The 27,210-nt window shown below is 27.1% G+C and overlaps 2 protein-coding genes across 2 annotated transcripts in view; one reads left to right on the forward strand and one right to left on the reverse strand.

Annotated features, from left to right (window-relative positions):
* Positions 1-4,440: 4,440 nt before the first annotated feature.
* LOC129972463 (uncharacterized) lies at positions 4,441-5,268 on the reverse strand. Its single transcript, XM_056086610.1, has one exon. The coding sequence runs from the start codon at positions 5,266-5,268 to the stop codon at positions 4,441-4,443; it is 828 nt and encodes a 275-aa protein (XP_055942585.1).
* A 5,406-nt stretch (positions 5,269-10,674) lies between these two features.
* LOC129971549 (pre-mRNA-processing factor 40 homolog B-like) overlaps positions 10,675-27,210 on the forward strand; it is a 42,509-nt gene continuing 25,973 nt past the window's right edge. Inside the window, exons 1-10 of the mRNA XM_056085425.1 lie at positions 10,675-10,836; positions 15,629-15,709; positions 17,180-17,396; positions 18,531-18,643; positions 19,757-19,786; positions 20,576-20,686; positions 21,178-21,298; positions 23,311-23,338; positions 25,085-25,309; positions 26,110-26,203. Coding sequence (XP_055941400.1) covers positions 10,834-10,836; positions 15,629-15,709; positions 17,180-17,396; positions 18,531-18,643; positions 19,757-19,786; positions 20,576-20,686; positions 21,178-21,298; positions 23,311-23,338; positions 25,085-25,309; positions 26,110-26,203 — 1,023 coding nt within the window. The 5' untranslated portion in view covers positions 10,675-10,833. The remainder of the gene's footprint in view (positions 10,837-15,628; positions 15,710-17,179; positions 17,397-18,530; positions 18,644-19,756; positions 19,787-20,575; positions 20,687-21,177; positions 21,299-23,310; positions 23,339-25,084; positions 25,310-26,109; positions 26,204-27,210) is intronic.

The raw sequence follows: 27,210 nt of genomic DNA on the forward strand, positions 1-27,210 counted from the left end.
ATGCACTTGACTATAATAAAATACCTTTTTTAAAAAATGAATGAAAAGCTTAGAAACGTTTTAATAAATGCATTTTCTCTTCACACTTTTTGATAATATGATAATAAATATAAAAATAATTCTTAGAAAAGGTTTAAAGTATCATTTGGTGGAAATTTGAAAATAAATCAAAAGCGTCAAGCTATTTGTGTTCCAATAATAAAGGAAAGTGTTGCAAAATAAACAACTCTCTTATTTTTCAACTGTTCCAAAAAAATTTGATTTAAGCTTATTTTATTAATATTAATTTTTAAACTTCTGCAGAATTTTTTATTAATTTAAACTGTTTGTCTTGAGAATACAATTTAACTATCGTTCTTTATCTTTTAATCGTGCAAACAAACATATAAATTTCGAATTCTCATTTGGTCATATTTCATCGCTTCTAAAGGTATTTTAAAATCAAAATCTTTCTTAAAGCAGATTTACCATGTTAACGATTGAAATAAAAAAGAAACTCGAATGTAGGAAACTACTAAAAGAGTGAGTGATCTGTTTGCTACGTTTGTATATATTGAAACAGGACTTAAATCTTTTTCTTGAATAATTTCAGTTATTTTGAACCAATTTTTTAAAATTTTATATCCGAGAATTTCTTATTACTCAGAATTATTTAAAAGACTAAAATTTGAAGATTGTAACTGAAAAACTTCAAGATTATGCAAGTATAAATACAGTGGCTCAAAAAATTGAGAGTACACCTTACGTTTACTTGATAAATGCGACTTTCAATATAAATAACACATTACTGGGAAGTGCAAACGTGTTTTTATTTTTACACATAACAAAAGGTTTAATTTAGAGTAAAAATAAAGAAAAATCAAAGAAAAATTTCTAAATTGAAAATTTTCAGAAGCATTTTAAATAAACATACGCAGAATTTTGCCTCAAAAAATTGAGAATACACCAATGAAATTTTTGCAATATCACGCATAGAAATAAAGTGTCACTATTAAATTGCATGTCTTTTGGCTCTTATAATGGCCTCTAAACGTCATGCTACCGATTTGACCCATTTTTGGTGGTATCTCAAGATAGTTTACCCCATTCTTCTTGCACCACTTGTTTTAAATGGGTTTTGTTTCTAATTTTGTGTTTTTGAACCACTTTTTCGAGTATGGCCCACGAATATTCAATGGCATTGATGTCGGGGTACTGTGGTGGTGTGTGTAACTGCTATTTACAATGAAAAAGACACCATATTTTGAAGTTACGTGCATTCTGTTTGGGGTCGTTGTCTTACTGAAAAATGAAATTTCCATCTAAATCCAAATTTTTAACACTTTTCTTTAGATTGCTGCGAAGTATATCCAAGTAAACCGTATCATTTATAATGCCATCTATAAAAATTAAATTTCTTACCTCGGATGAAGCCATGTAACCTCAAATCATCACGGAGTCACCATCATGTTTAACAGTAGGACGTACATTTTTTGGATACAAAGCAGTATTAGGCTTTCTCCATACAGTAAGATGGTTGTCACTGCCAAAAATGCTAAGGTTTCTTTCATTATTAAATATAGATTTCTTCTAAAGGTTATTAGTCTTCAATTGATGAGTTTTTGCAAACTTCAAATACTTTTTCTGGATTTACAAGCTGATGAACTGTTTCTATCTAACAATGCGACTTTTATATCCAGCTTGTCTAATGGCATTTCGCACAGTTTCAGCACTTACACTTCTGCCTATGATTTGGAAAGTGTTTGCTACAAGTTGGATGAACCATATGGTAGCAGCAATCTAAAGAAAAATGTTAAAAATGTGGGTTTAGATGGAAATTCCATTTTCCAGCAGTACAACGACCCCAAACAGAATACACGTAACGTCAAAATATGATGTCTTTTTCATTGTAAACAACAGTTACACACACCACCACAGTACCCTGACATCAATGCCATTGAATATTCGTGAGTCATACTCGAAAAAGTGGTTCAAAAGTACAAAATTAGAAACCAAACCCATTTAAAACAAGTGGTGCAAGAAGAATGGGGTAAAATATCTTCAGATACCACCAAAAATGGGTCGAATCGGTATCATGACGTTTAGAGACTATTATAAGAGCCAAAAGACATGCAATTTAATAGTGACACTTTGTTTCTATGCGTGATATTGCAAAACTTTCATTGGTGTATTCTCAATTTTTTGAGGCAAAATTCTGCGTATGTTTATTTAAAATGCTTCTGAAAATTTTCCATTTAGAAGTTTTTTGTTGATTTTTCTTTATTTTTACTCTAAATTAACCCATTTGTTATGTGTAAAAATAAAAACATGTTTGCACTTCCCGGGAATGCTTTATTTATATTGAAAGTCGCATTTATCAAGTAAACGTAAGGTGTGGAGAGGTTCGATAATGATGACGGACCTTTTTTGTATTTTTAAGATTTTTATTGTTTCTCCGCTTTCGGGAGTTGGATTGAGCCTTGCCTTTCGGCGTTGCTGCTTGGTCAATGATGTTACAAAGACTGATCGTTTTTTACATATACCGCTAGAGGGCGTTACAAGTGAGAGGCGGGTCAACATGCTTACGTAACATACTCCCGCCTTGAAATTGCACAATTTCAATATTCAGACACTATATGAATTTCACACATAGCAATAAATTCGACAGAATTATTACAAAAAATGAATAAATGTAAAAACAAATTAAAAAAAATACTGAAATAATTCTTAAATATAAATTTACACAAAATAGTACTGAAATAATTCATATATATACACATTTATACAAATGAGTTAAAGTCTATATATTATTTACAATCATATACACATATAAATCCAATTAATTTTTTGGAAGTAAACATATTTGACTAATACCTCTTTTAATAACACCATTCGAAACTCTTATTACAACAACTCTGACTAAACCATCAGAACCTTTTATTAATTCTTGAATTCTACCCAGTCTCCATTTATATGGAGGCAAATCTGGATCTTTGATTACAACCATATCATTAAGATTTACATTATTCTTAGCAAACTGCCATTTGTTTCTAAGATGTAAATTATTCAAATAATCACGTTTCCAATTTTTCCAAACTTGTTGTACTAATTTAGTTAATTTTTGCCATTTTGACAAATAATTATCTGATTTTTCAATTAATTGTGGTTCAGTAATTGAAGTTATTGGACGGCCAATTAAGAAATGCCCCGGAGTCAAAGCAGTATAATCATTAGGATCCGTAGATAAAGGTACAATAGGTCTACTATTTAGAATACCTTCGATTTCTGCAGTTAATGTTAAAAATTCTTCAAATGTCAGTTTTATAGAACCTACTGCTCTCTTTAAATGAAATTTAAAAGATTTGACACCTGATTCCCACAAGCCTCCAAAATTAGGAGACCTTGAGGAATAAATTTCCAATCAATACTTTCTGTAGTTAGATAATTATTTAAAGTATCATCAGGATTACTCATTAATTTTTTCAATCTTTTTAATTCTGAATTTGTTCCAACAAAATTTCCTGCGTTATCCGAAAATATACATGCACATTTACCGCGTCGGGCAAAGAAGCGTTTTAAAGTTGCAATTAAAGCATTAGACGTTAGATCGGTAACTAATTCCAAATGTATGGCTTTAGTTGAGAAACAAATGAAAACTGCAATATCAATCTTTTGAAAAATACCTTTTCGTTGGCCTTTATATTTAATTAAGAATGGTCCACAAAAATCGATACCACAATTTAAAAATGGTGGGCTAGGAGTTACTCTTTCCGCTGGCAGATTTCCTAATAATTTATTGCAACTTACTGGTTTATTTTTGAAGCAAACAATGCATTCATTAACTATTTTTCTAGCCAAATTTCTTCCTCCAACTGGCCAAAATTCCTGTCTGACAAGATGGAGTAAGGTTTGGGGACCTACATGTAAATACCGTTTGTGAAAAGATTCCATAATTATTTTTGTAAGTCTGTGATGAGCAGGAAGAAGCTTAGGATGCTTTTCATTTTGAGTTAATGTAGATTTTTGCAAACGACCACCTACACGAAGAATATTATCCTCATCTAGAAATGGTGCTAAATTTTTAATCTTACTTTGTTTAATATGAATACCTTTTGACAAATCTTTAATTTCCTCTGAAAATTCCGAAGATTGCACCTTGCTTACCATGAAGTTGGATGCTGCTTGAATTTCCTTTATTGTTATCTTACCCTTTTTGCGTTCAGCAGAACACTTCAAATTATTAATAAATCTGAAAAGATAACTTAAAATTCGGCAAATTTTAGTATAGTTGTTACTTAAATTTAAAATATCACAAATGAAATCATTAGAAATATTAGTTAGTAAAATCAATTCACAATGAGTTTTAACTTCTTTCAGAAAATCATTATTTGCATTACAATTTACAGCATCCTTTTTATGGGGAATTTCAGACTGTAGAAATTGGGGTCCATTGAACCAAATTTAACTGTTTATCAAATTTGTTGCAGACGTTCCCCTGGAGATTAAGTCTGCTGGATTGTCTATAGATTTAATATGTCTCCAGTCATAATTTGGACACAAACTGTTAATTTTTCTAACACGATTGGAAACAAATGGTTTCAATTTTTCTGGGGGAGTTTTTATCCAGGCTAAGGTGATTGTGGAATCTGACCACATATAGAGGTGATTTAATGTCACTGGTAAGATCGAAATCACCTTTGATGCAAGTCGTGCCAAAAATAGTGCTGCTGACAGCTCCAGACGAGGTATTGTTGATTCCTTGATTGGACACACTCGCGATTTGCAGCACAAAAGACTTGTTTTTACTTCACCGGATTTATTTTTTGAGCACACATAGATGACTGCACCGTAGGCCTTATTTGAGGCATCACAGAAGCAATGTAGGTCTATGGTGGTGGGATTCTCGATTATAACACATCTTTGAAATTTTAACTGGTTCACTGCCGGTAAGTCTTTTAAGAATTTTAACCAGTCATTCAAATCGTTTTGTGGAATTGTGTCATTCCAATTTAGCTTTTGTTGCCAAAGTCTCTGAAGAAATATCTTGGCGCTGGTTATAATTGGGCTGATAAGACCCAAAGGATCAAACAGTCTTGCTATGACTGAAAGGACTTCCCGCTTTGAGTAATTGTTGTTCAAACTGACAGTCACTTCAAACGTGAAAATGTCTGATGTGGGACGCCACTGCATTCCGAGCGTTTTAACTGTTAAGTCTGGAAATTCAAAATTTAAGTTTTGATTGTTCCCTAATAATTCAGGATGGTTTGAAACCCATTTGTGAAGTTGCATGCCTCCTTTACTTAAAAGTTCTATTAACTGCTGTTGTAAAGCCTTGGTTTCTGATAAGTTATTTGAACCAGTTAAAATGTCGTCAACATAAACATCAGTAAGAAGTGCTGCAGATGCTTGAGGAAATTCACTTTTTTCTTTCTCAGCTAATGCCTTGAGTGTTCTGGTGGCTAAAAATGGAGCACATTTTGTTCCATATGTCACAGTCCGTAGTCTGTATGTTTCCACAGGAGCAAATTTATTAGGTTTCCACAGAATTTTTTGCAGGCCTCTATCTGCTTCTGCGACCAAAATTTGGCTATACATTTTCTTTATATCTGCACTAAATGCAAATTGATATGTTCGGAATCTCAAGATGATGCAAAATAGCTCCTGTTGAATTGTTCCGCCGTTCAATAAAATGGAATTAAGTGAAACTCCACTGCTAGAATTTGCAGATGCATCAAAAACGACACGCAGGGGTGTTGATGTGCTTTCTGGGCGAAACACAGCATGATGAGGAATATAATATTCACTATTGGCAATCTCAGGAGAATCTAAAATTCGTTCCATATGATTCAACTGGAAATATTCATCCTTAAAAGCCTTGTATTGCATTGCCATTGTTTTATTTTTATCTAATCTTTTCCAAAGTAAATTTAAACGTCTTTCCGCCATTTCCCTTGAATCGCCTAGTGTAGAACGTTTTTCTTCACCTATTGGTAATTTAACAACATACCTTCCGGTACTATCCCTCTTATGGGTGGAAAGAAAATGTTCCTCACAGTAAGTTTGTTCATATGTTTTTGATTCGACTGAATCATCTGTATTATCACCAGGAAAAGATTCTAAGTTAAAGAAATTTTTAACAGAATTCTCCAGATTATCATTTTTAAAAATTAATCCAGAAAAGAAATGAGAATTTCTGCTGTTGATTGTTCCCGTTACTAAATATCCAAACACACTATTTTGTAAGAAGAGTGAATTATCATATGATCTAAATTTTTCTGCCTTCAATAAATCAAAGAACAACTCACATCCGAGTAATGCATTAATTTTACTAGGAATATGAAAAGTATCATCCGCAAGTTTTATCTCACTTGGGAAGTTAACTTTTGAGATATCAATTTCTTTAGAAGGAGTTAAATGCGTAATTTTAGGCATAATTAAAAATGATACAGTTCTGGAAAAATCATTGTCTTCATTAAAAATGGTAGTGGTTAATTTATTTTTAACGAAGAATTCTCCTCCGTTAATACCAGAGATGGATGCATTAACCTTTTCCCGCTTCAAATCTAAAGAATTGGCCAAATCTGCAGTTATTATGTTTACCGAACTCCCTGAATCCAACAGGGCTTTTATTTTTATTTTCTGACCAAATGCGTCTTCAATAAATAACTGCGCGGTGCATAGAAGGTTTGAAGATAGTTTCGAGTTACTTGCAAGCGCTGACTCAGCCTCAGGGGTCAGTTTTTGGGGGAACCTCGACGAGCCAGACGGTTCATTGTTTACATAAAGTTGCTCCCCCGCGTCTGGGGGCGTTACCTCTGCTAGGCGCGTACTTAAGAGTTTAGGATCCAGATGTATCAAAGAATTATGGCCTGATTTTTGACAGCTTCGGCAGAGGAATGTGGATTTGCAGGGTGGCTTATGCAATTTCAAACAGTTCTTGCAAATGTTATATTTTTCTAAAAGCTCGATTCTTTTAGTAACACTCAATTTTAAAAATTCAGAGCATCTTTGTAAAGGATGTTCAAATTTACATAAAATACATGGCTTTACATTACTTAGTTTATTCGCATCATGAAGAAAGTTTTTCGGCTTATTTATTGAGCCTTGAAATTCCTTGTGGAAATTGTTACTTGTGGGGTATTTCCCTAATTGATCGAGTACCATCGCTCTTGATTCTAAAAATTGCAAGAGCTCCTTCAATGAAGGTATTTGTTTTGATTGTATGGACATTTCATATGCCTTTCTACTCTCTTTGTCAAGTCTTTCTAATATTATATTTACTAATATAGCATTTGTTAAATCATTACTTTCTAAATTCAAACTTTTTAAACCTCTCAGACTTTTATCTATTGTGTCTGTGATATTTCGTAAGCCCTTTGCAGACTCAAAATTTAATTTTTCTAGTTTTAGCATATTTCGAATGTGAATATCAACAATTGCTCGCTTATTTTCAAAGCGTTCTTCGAGAGCAGCAAACAGTGACTCAAATGTATCATCACTTGTTTCTATATATTTAGCTTCACCACGGAGGGCAGCTTTTAAATAAAATAACTTTTGATCATTCGTTAATTCAGTATTATCGTTTATTAGACACATAAATTGATTTTTGAAATTACTGAATTCTTCCATTTTTCCGTAAAATAACGGTAAGGGAATTTCCGGAAGTTTCGTTTTTAATTGAATATGATTGATATAAGCGTTCAAATTTGAATTTTGATCATTTATATTATGCATTACATTTTCCTTAACATTATAATTAGAGAGTAAGTATTTCAAACTTACCTCTAATTCGTTTCTTTCTTCTTCGATATCCAACATTTCTTGATCGCACTTCTGGCTTAACGTTTCATCTTCGTCGATTTCTAAATAATCCTTGAATAAAATTTCTAATTCATTTTTTATTTCTTCCACAATTCCAAGCTTTTGTTGACAGGTGAATATAAATTTATTTTCTTCTTCAACCGTTGAACTACTTTCAACAAACTTTTTAACACTTGTTAATTTCGCCTTTATCCTTCCACGGATTCTATTTAACTCTTTGGCTTTTTGAGTTGTATTTTTCTCCATAGTTTCGCTAATTCGTCTCCGGATCGCTAGGACCAGAATGGAGAGGTTCGATAATGATGACGGACCTTTTTTGTATTTTTAAGATTTTTATTGTTTCTCCGCTTTCGGGAGTTGGATTGAGCCTTGCCTTTCGGCGTTGCTGCTTGGTCAATGATGTTACAAAGACTGATCGTTTTTTACATATACCGCTAGAGGGCGTTACAAGTGAGAGGCGGGGCAACATGCTTACGTAACAAGGTGTACTCTCAATTTTTTGAGCCACTGTATATAGATAGCCACCCATATGAATTCAATTAACATATTTTTAAACAATACATATTTCCAAATTAAGTGACAAATTTTCTTCGAATTTTACTTTTATAGATTTTGTGCAAGTAGAAATGTCCGAATATTTTTTTGAAGGATACTTTTCTTTTTCACTAGAATTCAATATTACTCGAAACGTCTTATATTGTCATGGTTTCAATACTGTAAAACAATAATTTACCAAGATTGTTTCCCAAATTTTTCAATATTATGTAAAATAGCATCTACTTAATTGCATTTGTTTTGAAAAGAGTTTTAAATAAATCGCTCCAAAATGTCCATTTCTAGATTTTTTTTTGTAGCTTTCTCGAGATTTTTATGCAAACTGTGTACCAATCCATTAACACAGTCCATTTGTGTTAATTTACACAAATGGACTGTGAGGGTTTCTCCTTAACTATATTTAGAAAAAAGCAAATTAAAAAAAATACAAAAATAAGAGAAAAGTTATTATATTTGTCAATAATTGGCAATATATGTGATTTTTCTTTAAAAAAAAGTTTGTTTGATTTTCATCTTCTGTTTCGAAAGTCGTTTGAAAGAGACTTGAGAGTGACTTTGTAAAGAAAAAGCATTCGCCAGAAGCCTTCTATATTGTAAAATTTGGAAAAGCAGTGGTGTGTAATAATGTTTTAAAAGAATACGAAATAAAAGACTTCCGTTATATATCGCAATATTGGGTTCCAAAATTCCAATACTGTAAATATTTTGGTGTTCGAATTTGCTCCAATACTATAAATGTTCTCAAGTACATTTATAGTTATTCTCGTTAGTTTTAATTGCCTGTTAAAGTGTGAAAGAAGAGTTGAGTTAAAAAGTTCTTTCTGAATTTCTTGACTGTTTTTAATCGACATGTGACACACTTTTTTTCTTTCACCTTACTTTGAAATTCAAATCTAAGACGTTTGAGTTATCTGACAGTATCATAGCACTAGACTTCGGCTAGATTTGAAACTCACTTATAAATTATGATACTTTCTCCCTAGCAAGTAGAGTGAACTTCTACATCTAATTCCGGGTTGTTCTTTTAGTTTAATGACTTTTCTGGATTAATAATGTAATTCGAAGTCAAAGACGAGGTAATTTCAGTGTAAATAAGATTTATTATTGAAATGTAATAAGAAAAAAAAATTAATATTTAGAGGTGACAGTTTAAATATTTATATGGAATACTAAGAAAATTACAATCTTTTCAAAGCCATTTAACGTTTTTTAGTCTTGACATAGTTAATGAAAATGAAAATATTAATATAAAGAAAATGGTAAAATTCTCTATGCAAGAAGTGTTTCTCATTAGCGTTCTTAATAATTGACTGCATATAATATTTTTTTTTCATTTTTTAAATACAGTGAAAGTAAGATGGATAATTTTTTTAAGTAAAATTTTTAATATCTATAAGTAGTAATTTTTCTTTAACTTCATTTAATTCGTCTTTTTTACGTTCTTTTTTATTTTTTAAATTAATTTATTTTATGTAAAACATATAAAAAGATAAGACATTTTATTGCAAAACGAATGCTTTTTAAAAGCAGAAAGGACAAAAAAATCGAAACCAAGATATTTACAAATAAATACGGTTGTTCAGTTCAAATAGAACATTCAGATAAAAATGAATAATAAATATTGTATGTTGTAATGATGGGTTCTAATTCGCAGTAGTGTCACTGGTGATATTGAATTTTTTTTTTTTTTAATAAAATGAGAAAATATGCAGTGGATTCAAAAACTGAATTAGTGCGGTGAACTTGAAGTAAAATATTTGAAAATTCATGGCTTGCATTAGAATTTCCTTTAACCAACATATTTTTTAAATATTTTTTCCATGATAAATTTGAAAAATTATTTCTGTTTCAACAGCATTGATAGAAAATATACAGGTGTCTTGTCTAATTTTTATTAACAATACGGAACATAAGAAGGATTTTTAAGAATCATATAATTTGAATATAAAATGATTTTTCCATTATCAGATCGCAAAGTACTATCTCCCCTCCCAATAAAAAAGTAATCAATGGAATTTCTACAGATCTGCTATGCAAACTGCGTTCTTAATTGTTGAAAATTCATTGTATTTGGGTTTCATTGTATTTAGTATTTATATATACGTTTTACAAATAAATACTCAACTAATCGAATAAAAACACTATTTTTCAAAAAATAAATACTTTTCATTAAACTTGATAGTCCTATATTCCGATTTCTTAAATGAAGATTCTTTATAATCTTCTAGACTGTTCTACTTGCTATTCTTCTATGGTAGCTTATTTAGAAAAAGCTAAAATCCTTCTATTTTTTATATGTAATATTGGCAACACTCTTAATATCGTTGGTATATTTTCAATTTGTTCATGTAAAATCAAGTCAATAGCGCACATTTGTGAGATTTCTACGCTTCTTCACATTTATTACAATATAAAATGTGATTCTCTTGGTCAATATCTGTTTTAGCGATTCATCATCTTAATTAGTTTATCTGCATAATGGTATGTAAATCTTAATTCATTGTGTATATGATGTTTGATGTTTATGATGATCATTTTATAATAAAAAATAATCTAATTATCTTTGGTAAAAGGATCACTCTTTTATTTTTTTAAACATTTATTGGCGATTTCGTTCTTTGTTAGGATGTGAAAGAATATTATGCTTATGCTAACATGAAATACAACCGGCATTTCGTTTACGGTATTCTATAATTCCATATCAAAAGATGTATTGTTAAACTGAAAATATCTTTTTTAAAGCGCAAGCACGTTGATTACTTTTATTTCATTTGTTAGAGCTCTTTTAAATTTACAATTTTGTTTGATAATTTGTGAAATCTTCAAAACTCTATCTCGTTTTACAAGTAATTTTGTCTAATGGCAAAACATACATTATTCATTTATACCGGAAACATTTTTCGGAATTGAAGCATTTATTTTATGGTATGAAAAAAAAAAAGAATCAATAAATCTCACAATTTTGGAGGTATCTGTGATATTAGAATTTAAAACATTTAGATAGTATTTCGTTCTGCTAATGATTATTATAGTTTTATAATTAATTGTGCTTTGAATGCACCCGAATATTCATTATTATTGTAAAAAAAGTCTGTTAGATATTTATTCTTGTCATATATTATTTGAGTGTATTAGTATTTGTATTTTGATTACTCAAGATAAAAACCTAGAATGAAGACACAAGATTATTTTGAATAGTGCATATATACACATAGTCGTAGTTTTCTCCCTTTGTTGTTATTTTTTGAAGAAAAATTTAATATGCAATTGCTTCTATCAAACGTTTTTTGTTTTGTATATATAATTGTGGTGAAATAAAGCAGAATTGTGATTCTTTTGCGGGTTTGTAGTTTTCAGCTTTTTTTTTTCTCTTCTGATTTCCTTGTTTACTTCTATTCTTTAATAAGACAAAAAAAAAGGAATTTATCCTAAGAAAAAATTCTATCTTCCCATAATATCTCGATTTTTGTGAGGGTATAATAGGTTTTTTTACTTCAGCGCTAAAATCAAAGTCAGATATAGTGAAAAAATTCCCTACAATGCCAACAAAGTATTGAACATATATTGAATATTTACAAATTGTAATTTAGATAGTATTTCACATTACAATATTCTTGGATAATTTGCTGCTGCAATCTATATTAGTAATTCATTGAGTTTGTGGAAAGCATTCTCTTTCTTTAATATTAATGAAAGATCTTCCAGATCTGATTAATGCCATTAGTGTTGGAGAAAGAGGTACTTATGATTTGAAAATGCTCAAGTATCCTGCTGTTTAGTTTATGGCAACCATAGCAGAAGGAGCTAGTTAATAATTGGAAGTTGAAAATTACAGGCATTTTTCTTTAGTGTCAAAAAGGGTACATACCATGCTCACCTTTCCTCATGTGCCTAAAATTGAGTTTAGTGTCATGAACTTAATCTCTCTTCTGAAACAAATAGACAAAGTGTAGAGTCATTTGATGCCATTCAAACTGTGAAGTATAAGCTATCTCCAAAAAAATCTGCAGTTTAATTATATATATATAAGAAAGAACTATGTTACATTGGGCAGAAATCTGTAAATGCAAGGAAAAAATTAGTATCAAATTAAACTTCAAAGAAAAAGCTACCAAATTACAGAGAAATAATCATCTAAAAAAAATCAAGGTCCTATGTCTCGGGAATTTCTTTCACTTCTGAATCTTGTGCACAGGTTGAAGCTACTTGTTTTACCAACATGACTGATGTTCAAAAGCAAACTATGAAATGCCTATTGAGTCATGTGAATGAAAAACTTGTCAGAAAAAACAGAATCCAGTAATGCATCCCAAGATTTGCTGTAATGGTCCACTGAGCATTAAAGAAATGTTTACTTAAATATATTAATGAAGTTAGTTGTTATAAAGTACCAGCTTTTTTTTCATATTTATTATTCTATATACATTTAAATTTGCCTTAGATAACAAATTTTTAGATATTAAACTTAAACTTATACAGGAAGTAAAAGTACAGGTGAACTTCAAAACACAAATCTCTACATCAAGGAAATTCATCACTCATAGTTTTAATCTCCTTTATCCTTTAAAATAAATTAATTATATTTTGAGTTGGGTAGATCATACAAATAAATAATTGATTTAAAAAAATACTTCTTATTCTATTGTTTTGAAAAAAAAAATCAATTTATTATAATAGTTTCTTTTATCTGTAATAAGATTGTTTGAACATGAAAATTATTATTATTATTATTTACTTTGGATGTAGACTTTGGTTCTTTACTTTCTTTTGGATCAAAAGGAATTCAAACATATTTGATGGACTCATTTAATATCTATTGGATAAAACATGTGCTATGTTGTTAAAATAGCTAGGATTAAAAAAAAAAGAAAAAAAAAAATAATTATGACTATCCTTTGTTAGACTTATTAGTAATTAATAAAAATGCTGATTTGATTTTGTTATTTTATCAAGAAAATTAGGAAAAGGAAATTTTTTTTATTTTCTGTTATAAAATAAAAATCTTTGCTTATTAAAAAAAAAATCATAATAAAGTTTCTATAAATGAAATTTGGAAAATATTTAAGCTTAGTACATAACAGCAAATGATCAAATAGTTTAAACCAAAAAGAAAAAAAATTGTATATGTTTAAATAAAGATTAAATAGAATGAAATACATGACCTTTGAGATTGAAAATTATAAACAATCATAAAAACATGACAGATAATTTTTATCCAACCCTTATTAGACAGATTTCAAATCTTGAGATGCCAAAATTTGTGCCTGTTATGAAAAAAAAAAAAAAAATGTCTTTAATTGTGGAAAATTCTCTTTTTAAGTATTAAAAGTTAAAATATGTATCAATTTTTTTTTTCATATTTAAAATTATTAGTGATATCGAGATCTCTTCTACTATAAAAATATTATTTTTTTTTCTGTGTGCCAGGGAAGAAAATATGTTTAGGATTTAAAAATGAACAGATTGAATTACATAGATATTAATTTTATAAAGTTGATTTTTGATGACTTAATGTTTTTTTTTTGTTTGTCTATTTTATTAACTGCCCCTAGTAAATAGCTTCATCATGGATATTGGTTGTGTTTACTTTCAATTAATTTTTAAGGCATAATTAGATGCTCATGATTCTCTCAACAAAGGGAGAATTTACCTAATGAAGTCGAGTTGCATGATATAATAGTACCATCAAAAACTTAACTAAAAGTGTCTGATCATCTATTTCAAATTTTCTGGATATTTCTCTTTTGTGGTAAGGTAATTCCATTTTCTGATTCTGCATGTAAACTAATAAGATAATTAGTAGAATCTTTTTTCCTTTGTTTCTAACATTTGAAGAAAATAATATGATTAATTATCTAATGAAATAATGAAAAAGGTAGAAATTTCATTGCCACTATGAATCTATTTGCTGAAAATCTTTAAAAAAAGTTTATAAAATCTTAAAAATTCAGTAAAAAAATTGCACAGCATCCAAACTGGCACCATTAAAAAAAATCAGATTTTTAAATTTTAAAATAGTTTAAAAATTAAAACTTGTTCTACAATATAGTGAAAGCTTAATGAGCATAATTTGCTTCTGAATCTTCCTCATTATGTAAAATACTCATCAAAAGAAACAATTTTCCATAAAATAAATGTAAATTAGAACAATGTGCTCCATTTTGAAAATTTTTTCAAAAAATTAATTATAATTTACTTTATTATAAGAGAATATTATCTTTGGGTATGCTTCAAAATTTGGCACAAATGAGACACAGCATTATTGTTAAAATATATTCATTGCATTCATAACTACTGCCTATTTAAGATGATTTTTCTTAACATAAGATGTTCTAATTAAGATTGACTGAAGTTGTTCTGCTCAGGCTTTTATTTCCTCCTCTCTTGGCCAGATCTTTGTTGTGATCAGCGCAGCTTTTTGTTGTGAGACAGGGTGAAAATTTATAAGTTCTTTATTATTTTTGACTTTCTTCCTTCACTAGCTCATCAATTTTAAGTCTCATAATCTTGGCCAGACATAATTTCATCCATTTAGGTTCCACAGGCTTTTGTTCAGAGTCGTGCTCGATCACATTATCGAGCCATGTTTCTTCCATACAGATATAAGGATTCTCTTCAAACAGAGACTTAAAAAAGATTGATACCTGAGATACAGGCTAATCTAACAAATGACTTCACAACGTCTCTTTATTAATTGTTTTGTGAAACAATGCTAGTTAACATAGTCTTTTTTATTTATTTTTTAGTCATATAAAAATAGTCATGTTCTTGTGCTCACTTTGTGAACCATTCTGAAAAATGCTTATTAAGCAAGATTTAATTGTATTTTTAAAAGTTATTTGAGTAAAATGTCATTTGCTTAATTTTTAATTAATGAAAAATTTTTAAAAATCACTTTAAAAGTTCATTCTTACCTTTTAAAGTTATCTATGCCTATTTGATAGCTCATAGTTCTAACGATCTATTTTTTAGAGCACTAATATGCATGCTGAAACTCTTTCTTTTACTGCATAAATATATCTGGTTAGAGAGCAAAATAACAAAATGATCTTCAAGATGATTCATTTTACTTTTTAAGAATAATTGTCAGCTTTAAAATGTCTGAATGAAGAGCTTTATTTAAAATTGTTACTTGCAGCATTTATTGTTTCATATCTTAAAAATATTATTTGTCGTCTGTCATCATATTGTTATTATATATATATATATATATATATATTGTTCCTAATATTGCATTAATTTTTGTGATAAATATTCTAATTTATATTTATAGGCATCAAATAGTCCAAAGCATCTTTCAAATGGACCTCCAGGCACTCGGCCATTAATGATGCCTCCTCCACCTCCATTTGGAGTAAGTAGCTTTTAACTTTTTCTTTTTATATAAAGTTCTATGATTTTAGTTAATATCCCTGGTATGGTTCTTTTTTATTTGTATGAAAGTTTGTTGAATCAAAAATGGATATTTGTAAAATTTCTATATACTTTAAAATTGAAAAATGCAATAATATAAATAGTAGATTTTTGAACAAACAGTTTAAATTTCTAATAGTTGGCTTTTTTTCATTTTACTCATGAACCATGCTTTAAACAATTCATTTTTGTTGTGTAAAAGTTCTTTTCCAAATGAAGTTCTTGAGCCTTATTACTCATTTTGCCTTTGATTAGTATTCTGTGAAGTTAAATTTTGTTTACTTACATTTAATACTACAAAATCATAGTATTTTTATACATATGTTTTCAGTAATTTGATATCAAATTCATCTACATTTTCTGACACTTATTGCATTTACTTTCAAGTTCATTACAATCTTATTTCAAAAGACTGGAGAAAGTGGAATTTCCAAATTATACTGAATATATTAAAATAAAACTCATCCAAAATTGAAAACTTAACCTCTATCCAATATAAATAGATAAAGTTTTTGTTTTAGATGACTATATTATTTGGATGTCATTTAAGTATGTATGGCATTTTAATATAACTTTTAATTGAATTTTCCTCTCTTTGAATTAGAATGTGAAGTATGAATATTAACATTTGCTGAAAACGAAAAATCTTTAAAATAGTTCATGCCAGGAATATTGCAGGGCTGATTTAATCATATGACAAATTTTTTCTAAATTCTTCCAGTAAGATCTTTGTGATGAATTTTTATCACTTAAACCAAAAAATTTACTTGTATTTTAGTTGAAAAGGAAAAATAATATTTCATATTCTGTGTATGCATGTTATTAGGACTTGTATCCAAAGGTGTTCTATAGTTTGTTTTAATACAACTTTATAATTAATATCTGAATTGGAAAATTTATTATAAAACAAAATTTAAAAACTGACAGAATTTAGAATTCTTGTCATATTTAACTGAAAACCACTGTTGTGTCAACTATATAAACAAATGTATTTAACTATACTAATTAAATTTTTGTTTTTCTTTGAGAAGTGGGATTTACCTTCTTTTAAAAAGAGTTTAATGCCATTGATTGTTTTTTATCTTTTGAGGACAAACAAATTTGATATTCTCTTTCAATAATGTAATTGTTTTTTAATCCATAAGATTTTGTTTTATGAGGTGGATAATTTTCATTAGATATGTTAATTTTTATTGGAATTTTCTATTGAATATACATTTGTTATTGGATACAAAATTATGTGTTAACAATTTAAAAAGGACTGGGGGGGGATTTAGGTTACTTATTTATTAATCATTTCTCCCTTATCAAAAATAAAAGAAATAAAATTATCAGCTAATATAAAAACAGAAGGCATGCTAAAAATTTCAATTTATTAGATATTGATGCTAAGATAATTTTATTGTTACAGATGACACCTCCACCAATACCACCAAACTTTATGGGCAGTCCAATGAGACCTGGACCAGGAGGGGAGGGTATGCGGCCCCCAATGATGATGCCTCCAACTGGCACTCCTGGAATGCCTGTTCCTGGACCATTCCCTGCTCCAGGAATGCCTGGACCAGGATTTCCTATGCCAGCATTTCCAAGAAGTATGGCCCCAGTTCCTGGAATGGCACCTCCCGGTATGTAATGAAATTCTGTAAATATTAGTTACCAATTTCAATGTTTATCATTAAATTTTTAAGAAAATGTTTGTAGATTGACTCCTTGTTTTTAAATAGTTGACTTATTGTATTTTTTTTATGAACTTTCTATAATTGAAAAATGAAATTTTGAACACAATGAAATGTAACAATAAAGTAATTCCTATTTATGACCAACATAATATTTGAGGATTATGGATTAACTGCAAAAAATAATTTGAATATTCTAATAAATGCCTTTTTTTACTTTGCAATATGTTTCATTTTCTAAATATCTCTAAAATAATGTATCACTGTTCTTTTTAAATTGGATTTCTGTTTTCTTCTGCTGAAATTATTAGAATTAAAAAATATTTTATTAAAGGAACTCAATTTCTTATGTGTCTTAATTTTTTGTTTTCAAGATGCATATGTCATTTTATCAAACTTCAGTGCATATTTTATGTAGATTTTTGTCATAATTTTGCTTTTACCTCTGTTTTCAACGAGTTACTTGATTATTGAATATTTTTGAAAAAAGTTCTTAAAATAGTTCTCTTCTTTTTTTTAATTAGTATATTCTTAAATTGCATAACAAATATCTACTTGTGTATGAAATTTAGTTAAGATGTAACCAATTTATATGAAGCTGTGCTGAAAATATAGATTTATATTAAACTTTAAAATTTAACAGATTTAATTAAACAAGCATAATATTCAGAAGATTTAACATTTTTTAAAAAATCTGACATAGCTTAATTTTTAAAAATTATTAGGCATAATTTAATTTAGTTTAATTAAAAATATTTTTGTAATATTTGTATGTTTGAAATTGCAAATAGGAAATGGAATAATAAAATTGCTTTTATGTTTAATCAAAAAGAAAATTGTCAAGAGAGAGTATTTTGAATTTGTATGAAAATAAAATATAAATTATTAAAAACTTGTAAAATTAATTTTATATAATTATAATTGTCTGTAATTATATTCTTTGAAAGAACAATATATTGTTAATTAAACATGTCTGACACAATTTGAAGTTTATACTCTTAAAATAATGCTTTTTAATGGCAGGGGATGGCACCTATAAATTTCCTCAGATTTTTGATAATTTCTTCTCTCAATTTTTTACAGGTACTGGTACGACCATTCCTACACCTTCTGTTATATCAGCACCACCATCAAATACCACTGTTGTTACTGCTCCATCTTCTCCATCTATAAATGGTATAGCAAAAGAACCTCAGGTAATATTTATGCATTTACATATTCTTTTGTTATGTTTCTATTTAATCTAGATGTTTATGATAGTTTTGCTTCTACTTTTGTTTTTAATAATGCTATCTTGATATTGAGCATTTTTGAGACAATTCCTTAAGTAAACAATTTTTATTTTTACTGGGTTCTTAAGTTATGTAACACAGGGTTGCTTGTTTGTGTAATTCTGTTAAAGTCACAACTAACTAAATTTAGATATTCAATTGGTGTGGAAATATGAATTTATATTGCATTTGAAAAACAAACAGATTGATCAAATAATTAAAATAACAAATAGATTCAACATTTTTTAAAGAATAGAATGTAGAATATTTTCCTTTTGATATGAAAAGTTTAAATGTTTGTTAACAATATACATCATATCTGAATAAAAATTGTGCTTAACATTTAAATTCTATGTAGTTTTATCTTCCATTTAATTTCAATAGCTATTCTTCTAGTGGCAGTTCCTCCAATTGGAATTTTAATGAGAGTTTTAGCATTACTCATTATTAAAATATTTATTGTAGAAAAAAGGGACCAATCTTTTCTAAATGTTGATTTTTTAAAAATTTCTTTGCCTGGGAAGCTGCTGAAAGAAATCATATAATCAGAATTTGACTAAAATGTATTTATAATTATTTTATTTACATAGAAGAAAGAATATAAATTAATATTGACATGAAAGTAATAAAGGAACTGTTAAACAAAACATTGATTTTTATTAAAAATCTATAATATCAATAACAGAATATAAGCATACTAAATTTTTATTGGTTCTAACATTTCTTATTTTTGAAGCAAATTAGCTTTATTTTGGAGTAAAAAATTAGTTATGGCAATTTTTTTTAGAAAAGTTTTCATATCTAAGTTGGAAGATTTTCAAGTACAACATTTATTTGAATATACTAGATCTTAATCTTTTTTAATAATAGAAACATTTCTATGTGCATACACAATATGCTGAAATGTTATGTTTTAGTGATCCATTCCTTTATGTAAATATTAATTTTTAATGGCAGTTAATTTTTTTAAAATTTGTGATATCATATTTGTGACATTTATCAAAAAAATTAGGCTTAATTTCTGTTTTATATTTCTAGAATGAATCTACTGCTAAACAATCTGAAAAAGTGAGTATTTATTAGTGAATATTATTAATTTAAAAAAAGAACTCGCATTCATACACACAATTACTACTACACTAAAAGAATGTTTAATAAGTTTCTTTCAGTCAGTTATTAAATAATCGGTGAAAAATTATCAATCTCTTTTCAATTTTCTATGTATATAAAAAAAAGAAATGGGGGAAAGAAATCATTCAATAAAATGTTAGCTTTTCAGCTTTTTCTTAAATTATGCAAAAATTCCTAAATGTTTTTCCTAATGTATAGTATAATCATCTTTTATTTATTTTAAATCTGTATAATTTCTTTTGTATTCTGAATATGACTTATGATATAATGATGATTTTAATAATACAGTGTTAAAATTTATATAATATTTTCAAATTGAGATGTATTTTTTTGCTTATTTTCCATTTTTGTAAAGTTTTTTTTATTAATAATTAAGCCATATATCACTGTGCTAAATTTTGAATTGCTTTTTGTCATGATGAAAGATGGCTAATGATTTGTTTAATTCCATAACCCCAATAAGTGTTAGAAATTTTTGTATGTTTTCTAAATTGATTTTCAAATTTTTAGGTAATAATTAAATAATTGAAATAAAATCCCTCATTGTTGCTATTATAACTGGGCAATTATTATTACATAGCTGAGCAATTTTGGTATCTTTAAAATTGATATTTTTCTTATTATTGTCAATAAGATGATTTCATTTTTCATCTATACAGTTTCATAAAATGCTATTTTTTTTGTACTACTGTTGAGTCATTTAGCTTTAAACTTCTCTTTATGTAGAAAAGTAATTGGACTGAACACAAAGCACCAGATGGAAGAACATATTTCTACAATCATGTGACTAAACAATCTAGCTGGGAAAAGCCTGATGAGTTAAAAACTGAATCAGAGGTATGAATGCTGTATTCTAATTTTCTGTTATCAATTATTGTTTAACTGTTTTATGAGATAGTGAATCTTTTTAATATAATTTTAAATGTATTAAAGGAAGAATGATGACATTAAACTTTTTTGGCAGTTCATGCCAATTTAAAGATTTAAAATTCATTGGAAGAGCCAAAAGATTTGTTTTTGGAGTACTTATGGATTGGTAATCAATCACTAGTGGACTCTTATAAAATCTTATAAGTGAATTATAAAGTGTGAAATTGTTTTAGTTTTCCTAAAATTTTCATAATTTTTTTTGAAAATTACCAAATTAACTAAAATATTTTTTTATGTTCATTCTGTTTACTTTGTTTTTGTAGTCTGATAAAGTCAAATATGTTTTTTTTTTTCTAAAAACTTTTTAAAAATAATAATATACTGTTAATAATAATATAATAAAATACTGTTGTAGCAGAATATTAATACTGCATTTTTTTTTTTTTTTTTACCAACAGCTTCTATTATCACAATGCCCTTGGAAAGAATACAAATCTGAAACTGGTCGAACATATTATCACAATATTCAAACTAAAGAATCTAGATGGACTATACCAAAAGAATTGGAGGATCTGAAAAGTAAGTTTCCTGTGCAGGTTCTATAATTTTTTCAAAATGTATTTTTAATATAGAAATTGGGGAAAAAGTATATTTATTTAAAATGTTAGAATGTGTGGATATGTATATAGAAACAAGAATATTTTACTAATGTTTTTGGAAATCATTTTGCATTTTAAGAGTTTTTTTTTGATTGAGAAGAATATTTATTATTAGCTTATATATCTGACATTACTTGTGATTAAAGTCTTTTCATGCTTGATGATTTCAATTTTTATTTTATGATGATGCAAATTTATTTCAAATTAATTCCCTCCAAAGTTTTTGTTGAAGGTAGACAAATTATTAATTAAATTCTGGCATTCTGATGTGGTTACTATCTATATGCATCTGTTTCATTTGTTTGTTTAAAAAATGGCAATAGTTTAAAGTTAACATCAATTTGAATGGGTTAAAAAAATATAAAAAAAAAATATTAGTTGAAAGAAATATTGGGCATAAATGAAATTGATATAAATGAAGTAGTAAAATTATAAATTAAGAAAAATTAAAATATTTCATAAAATGGCAAAATTTTGGCTAATTTCTGATTAATTGAATATAATTGACTTTTGCTGTTTGGAAAGTTTTCAATATTCTTTCTCTTGTTCTAATAAAATAAATATGTGATGTGGAATGTAAATATATAGCTTTTATTTATATTATTAAAATATCAGATGATTTAAAAAAAACTGCCTATAGTTGATTTTCCAATTTAAAATATTTGTTTTATTAGTATTGTAATTTTTTTTTACAGATATGCTAAAATATAAGAAAGATAATCAGAATACTAAGTGAATAAGATGTTAATTAAAATTGAAATTTCTTGGTATAATGAGAAGTGTTATCTGAAATATTTTACTTGAATTTAATATATATATATATATATATTTGTATTTTTTTAGAAGATTAAAATGTGCTTTATTTATGCTGTTAAAAAGTATTAAATATTTTCTAATTTATGAAATAAATCTTTCAGTGTTTAATCGATTTTTTTTTACATTGTAAGAAAATTGCTCATTATGTAAAAATTAAAAAGTTATGAAGATAAATTTTGTTATTCACTTATCAAACAAGGGCATGAAATCATAAATCGCCTTTGAGGGTAGGATTGAAAAATTACTTAATGAAATGTCATTTAAAACTGGTGAATGCTTGTATAAATGATGTATCGAAGATATGATTAGGAAAGATTAACATTTCTTCCATTAGTTGATACTCGGGTGGAATAAATGTATCTGATTGAATTCAAATCCAAATTGCCAATAGGGGGGGGGAATGTTCAATACAAAATTTAAAAGGGGGGGGGAGATTTTTTAAAATTATATTTATTTATTGGAAACTAGCACTCCATCCTATTAGAGTCGGTGTTCTTTAGTGTCTTACAATAAACTCATTTATACCTTGTTACTTTCATACAGAATTAATTGCCTGCTTGTGATTGTTTATAGAAAAAATGAAACTGACTTAATTATGTAAATACTTATTAACTGAGATAATCATTGTTCATACAGAATGGATTTATTACATGATCTTCCAATTAATATTTAATTTCTGTTTTCAAAATAATCTTTAATTCCTTTTAATCTCACAGTTGTTCATTATCAGAAATACTCTAACCAAATCTAAATCTGTAACCATTTGGTTCAATTGATGAGGGTTTTCTTTCTTTACTAGATCATTTCTTGAGACCTCTTTGTAAATAATATCACTCACTTTGATATCTTTGATGGTATTTTGCAAATTTAATTGATTTCATACTAAATAGAAGTGACAAAGGCTAAACTAAACATGAAACACTTAAGAAAAAGTGACATCACGTAATTTTTTTTTAAAATGAAGCAATCCCAGTTAAAGTTTATTTAACAAATGCTGTTTGTATTACAAAATGCATTTAGGAAAAGAAAAATGTTGTAAATTTTTTTTTTAGCAAAATTTTTAATTTGCTTGCTTATGTTATTTGACTCTTTTTAAGAACATATATTTAATTTCAGATATGGTTGCTGCCAAGGAAGATGGCAGGTAGGTGATTTTTATCAGTTATCATTGGAATTCGATCAAAACGTTTTCTTTTTCATTTATGTTGTCATTTTGCTCCCTGTTATCTCTTCTTATTGCTAATATTTCATTATGAAAGGGTACTTAAAGATACATTATATTTGTGTTAAAAAAAAAATAAAAGGAAAAATCTCCACTTCAGTTTTATTATAATTCTTTATGTACATGCTAAAATGCAGTTTTTTTTTTTTTTTTTTTTTTTTTGAAAATTGACAGGCTGTTGTGATGTATTAAGAGTTATATGTGCGATTAGACTTTAAAAAAAAAATTACTCTTGTGATGGATTGCATTGTGCATGAATAATATTTCAGTTTATTTGAATTTATTTTATTAGTTTCAAAATGTATTTATTATAATCACAACTAAAAGTTCCTTTTTTGTATCAGTTTATAGTTTATTGTGAATAAAGACACTGATAGATTTTTCTTTTTAATTTTGTAAAGAATTATGTCTATTAAGTTTATTAGATATAATTTTGCTTAATTAAAACAAAATTTAAATGTTAAGTTAAAAAAAAATTTGTCAAGAAATGATTATGATGCAGTCTGGGCTTTATAATGATAACTAAGAAAGCAAGAAAATTTCAAATATGTGAACTGAATATTTGCTTTATAAAATTTTTGCTATTAGTGAATTATCAAAGATTTTAATAAAATAGATTATACAATTCTTTGTATCTAAGATATTAAAAATATTTACAAATATGTTCTTGAAAGCTCTTAATTTGCAAGGATTAATTTTACCAATATCTAAATTAAATCACAATGCTTTCTCTTATATTTATTTGTATAAAATATGCTATTTATAATGAGACTAGGAATTTTTTTCGAAACTTCTCTCTGTAAAGTGGTCTGTAAAAATAGTAGTTTTTCATGCAATTGTAAAACATTATCTATTGAGTCATATTTCATCTAAAATAAAGAGTATCACACTAATATGTTTTTAAAATTTGTTTATTGTACTGTTATTCATGGTTTGAAACCAAATAATTTTTTTATTGGTAGAAATTGCATTATTGATATTATTTTATGATACTGATCATATCTTTCATCTGGAATTGAAAATTCATAAAAAGGAGCATTAAGTAAAAATATTTATTCTTATCTTCAATACTTCTAAGATTGTGTGGACAGTGATTCACAAATTAAAAAAAATTATGAAAGATGTAACTAAATTATTAAGAATTTGTTAATATAAAAATAAATTGATGATTGAAACATTAAATTAATATACAATTTATAGAATTCAAATTATGCATTATATGAGAAAAATTTCAAAATTTTAATGTAAAATATTTATTTAAAAAATTTATCTTTTGATGTATTTAAGTAAGAGAGTTGTTGTAAGAGAAGGAAATCCATATCAAAATTTAAAACTTGATTGACATTTACTTCACTTTCTAAATCAGTTTTGAGCTATCTATTTGGTTAGACTTTATTTTTAATTTTTATCATTTCTATTGCCCGCATTGATCCAGCATTTAAATAACGAAAATTCAGATTCCATACTGTGTAGTTTTTGCCATCCTAGCCTTTAGAATTCTTTTATTTTAAATGTAAATTTAAGATAAAAGAAATTTGAAAAAAACTATTTTCAGAATTTTGAATTATGTATACTATGTGACATTTCAATTTTAATGTGGAATATCTATGCATAATTTGTTCTTTTGATTCTTAAAATGTATGAAATTTTCTCAATAATATTTTTCAGTGTGCCCAAAATTTCTTCTCCTGTTCCTACTCCTACTCCTACTTCAGCTGCAGGTGTTGCTTCACCTTCAAAAGTTAATTCTGCTGGGGCCAACTCTCCTGTAGTTGCATCACCTATGTCTGATGGCCAAAATTCAATTGCTAATATTCAGTTGCCTACAATGGCACCTCTGTCTGCTTCTGAAAATATTGGTACACCTTCTGATCAAGGTGATGCTGATGATAGGTAGGTATTTAAAATATTCCTTGTTTTATTTTTATAATATTATTTCTAATGATTCAAGAATGAAATATTATAATTGGTAAAGTTATTGTAGCTTAAATATATTTATTCCTCTATGTTAAGATTTCACAACTCATTTCTTTAGTCATTATTAGCTCATTTATTCATAGATATTGTTAGAAATCTGATAATAAAAATTAATTTTATAGTGAGTATTAAGAACATTTTAACATTTAAAGAAAAGAATTTTGAATATAAAGTATATTATCATTAATATTATTGATTCTGTTTAGTCAGTTATATTTTGAATTCTTCTCAATTTCAGAAGGTGAATGATATTTAAAAGAAGTTTTACTGTTTTAATCTTCACAACTGTTTTTTAAGATTTTTCTTATGAATTATACTATTTCAAAACATAAAATTTAGGTCATGGTGATATGATGTAGAAAAAAGATTTTGATATGAATTTTTTTAAAGTTTTTTTAAATTTATGTTATAGATTTTTATTGCAAGCAATATAATTTTTTTTAAAAAAAATAAAATACTTGAGTAATATTTTCATTGTATTAGATATACTATAAAATGTATTTCAATAATGCATGAAAAATCTGCATTATTAGGATTGTGATTTGTAGTTTTAAAATATCAAAGCTAAATAGCCATTTACAATTTAATTTGTTTGTTCTTTAACTCTTTTAATTAGAATATTTAAGTAAAGACTGGCCAGTTTTAATAAAAAAAAATCTTAAAAATATTTGAAATTTTTAATTATTATTTGATTGGAATTGGTTTTTAAATTACAGGGATGATGCAGTTGAAGAAGAAGACCCATCCAAAGTTACATTCAGAGATAAAAAAGAAGCCATTGAAGCATTTAAAGATTTGCTCAGAGATAAAGTAATATATATTTTTGGAAAACAAGCTTATTTGATTATATGTCTAGATTTAATATCTTAATTTATAGTGAATTATGTAATTTAGCATATATGACATTTACTGATTTCTTCTCTTAGGATTATATGTGTCCATAATATATCAGCCAAAGAAACTCTTATTTTAAACATTCATTTCCTTTTTAAAAATATTGAAACCAATTTTATGAGTAAGAGAAAATAAATGTTTTCTTTTTATTTCTTAGTTTCAATATTTTATTTAAAGATTTTAAAATAAGAGTTTTATCTGTTTGCACTATTTTTTTTTTCTCCCAAATAAAGTTTCACCAATTATATGTCAAATGTTGAAAACATAAATGTCAAATTCACAAAATAGCACTGAAACTTTCAAAACAAAAACTGCAAATTTACAAATCATAGAATCAACATGTTTTGATAATAATGGCATGTAAGGGCTATTATATGGAAGCAAAATGATTTACTGAATCCAATTTTAAAGCTTTGATATTTAAATATTCAAATCCAATTATATTTTGAATATTTAAATTTTGAAGATCTGAAATTTGTTAACAGCATCACCTTGGCAATAATTAAGAAATATTTGTATTAAAAACCTGGATCCTCCTTGTTTTGCATTGTTTTTAGAGTGAAATAAGTTTTAGTTAATTATAGTAGTTGTTTAAGTTACCAGCAAATGTTAATTGTTATAATAAATAAGCAAATCATTAATTTTGTTATTGGGAAGTGTATTTTCTTTAAACAACTATAATTTTCTCTATATATTCATTGATTTTATAATAATAAAAAATTAATATATTATGTTTGTTGTTGAAATGATATATTATTATAATGGAGGAATAACATTTTAATTCAGTTAAAAGCCTCTTGTATATGTTATATAAAAAAATTATCCAACTGTGACCCCTGTATATAATGTCCCCCCCCCCCTTCATTGGATGTACAGCATAGATATTACATATAAGTTAATTTTTAATGAATTATAATGAAATA

This window comes from Argiope bruennichi, chromosome 1 (assembly GCF_947563725.1).
Source record: "Argiope bruennichi chromosome 1, qqArgBrue1.1, whole genome shotgun sequence".
Taxonomy (NCBI): Eukaryota; Metazoa; Arthropoda; class Arachnida; order Araneae; family Araneidae; genus Argiope; species Argiope bruennichi.

Coding starts and splice junctions, on each gene's coding strand:
- LOC129972463 (XM_056086610.1), bottom strand. CDS start 5,268: ATGCAACTTCACAAATGGGTTTCAAACCATCCTGAATTATTAGGGAAC.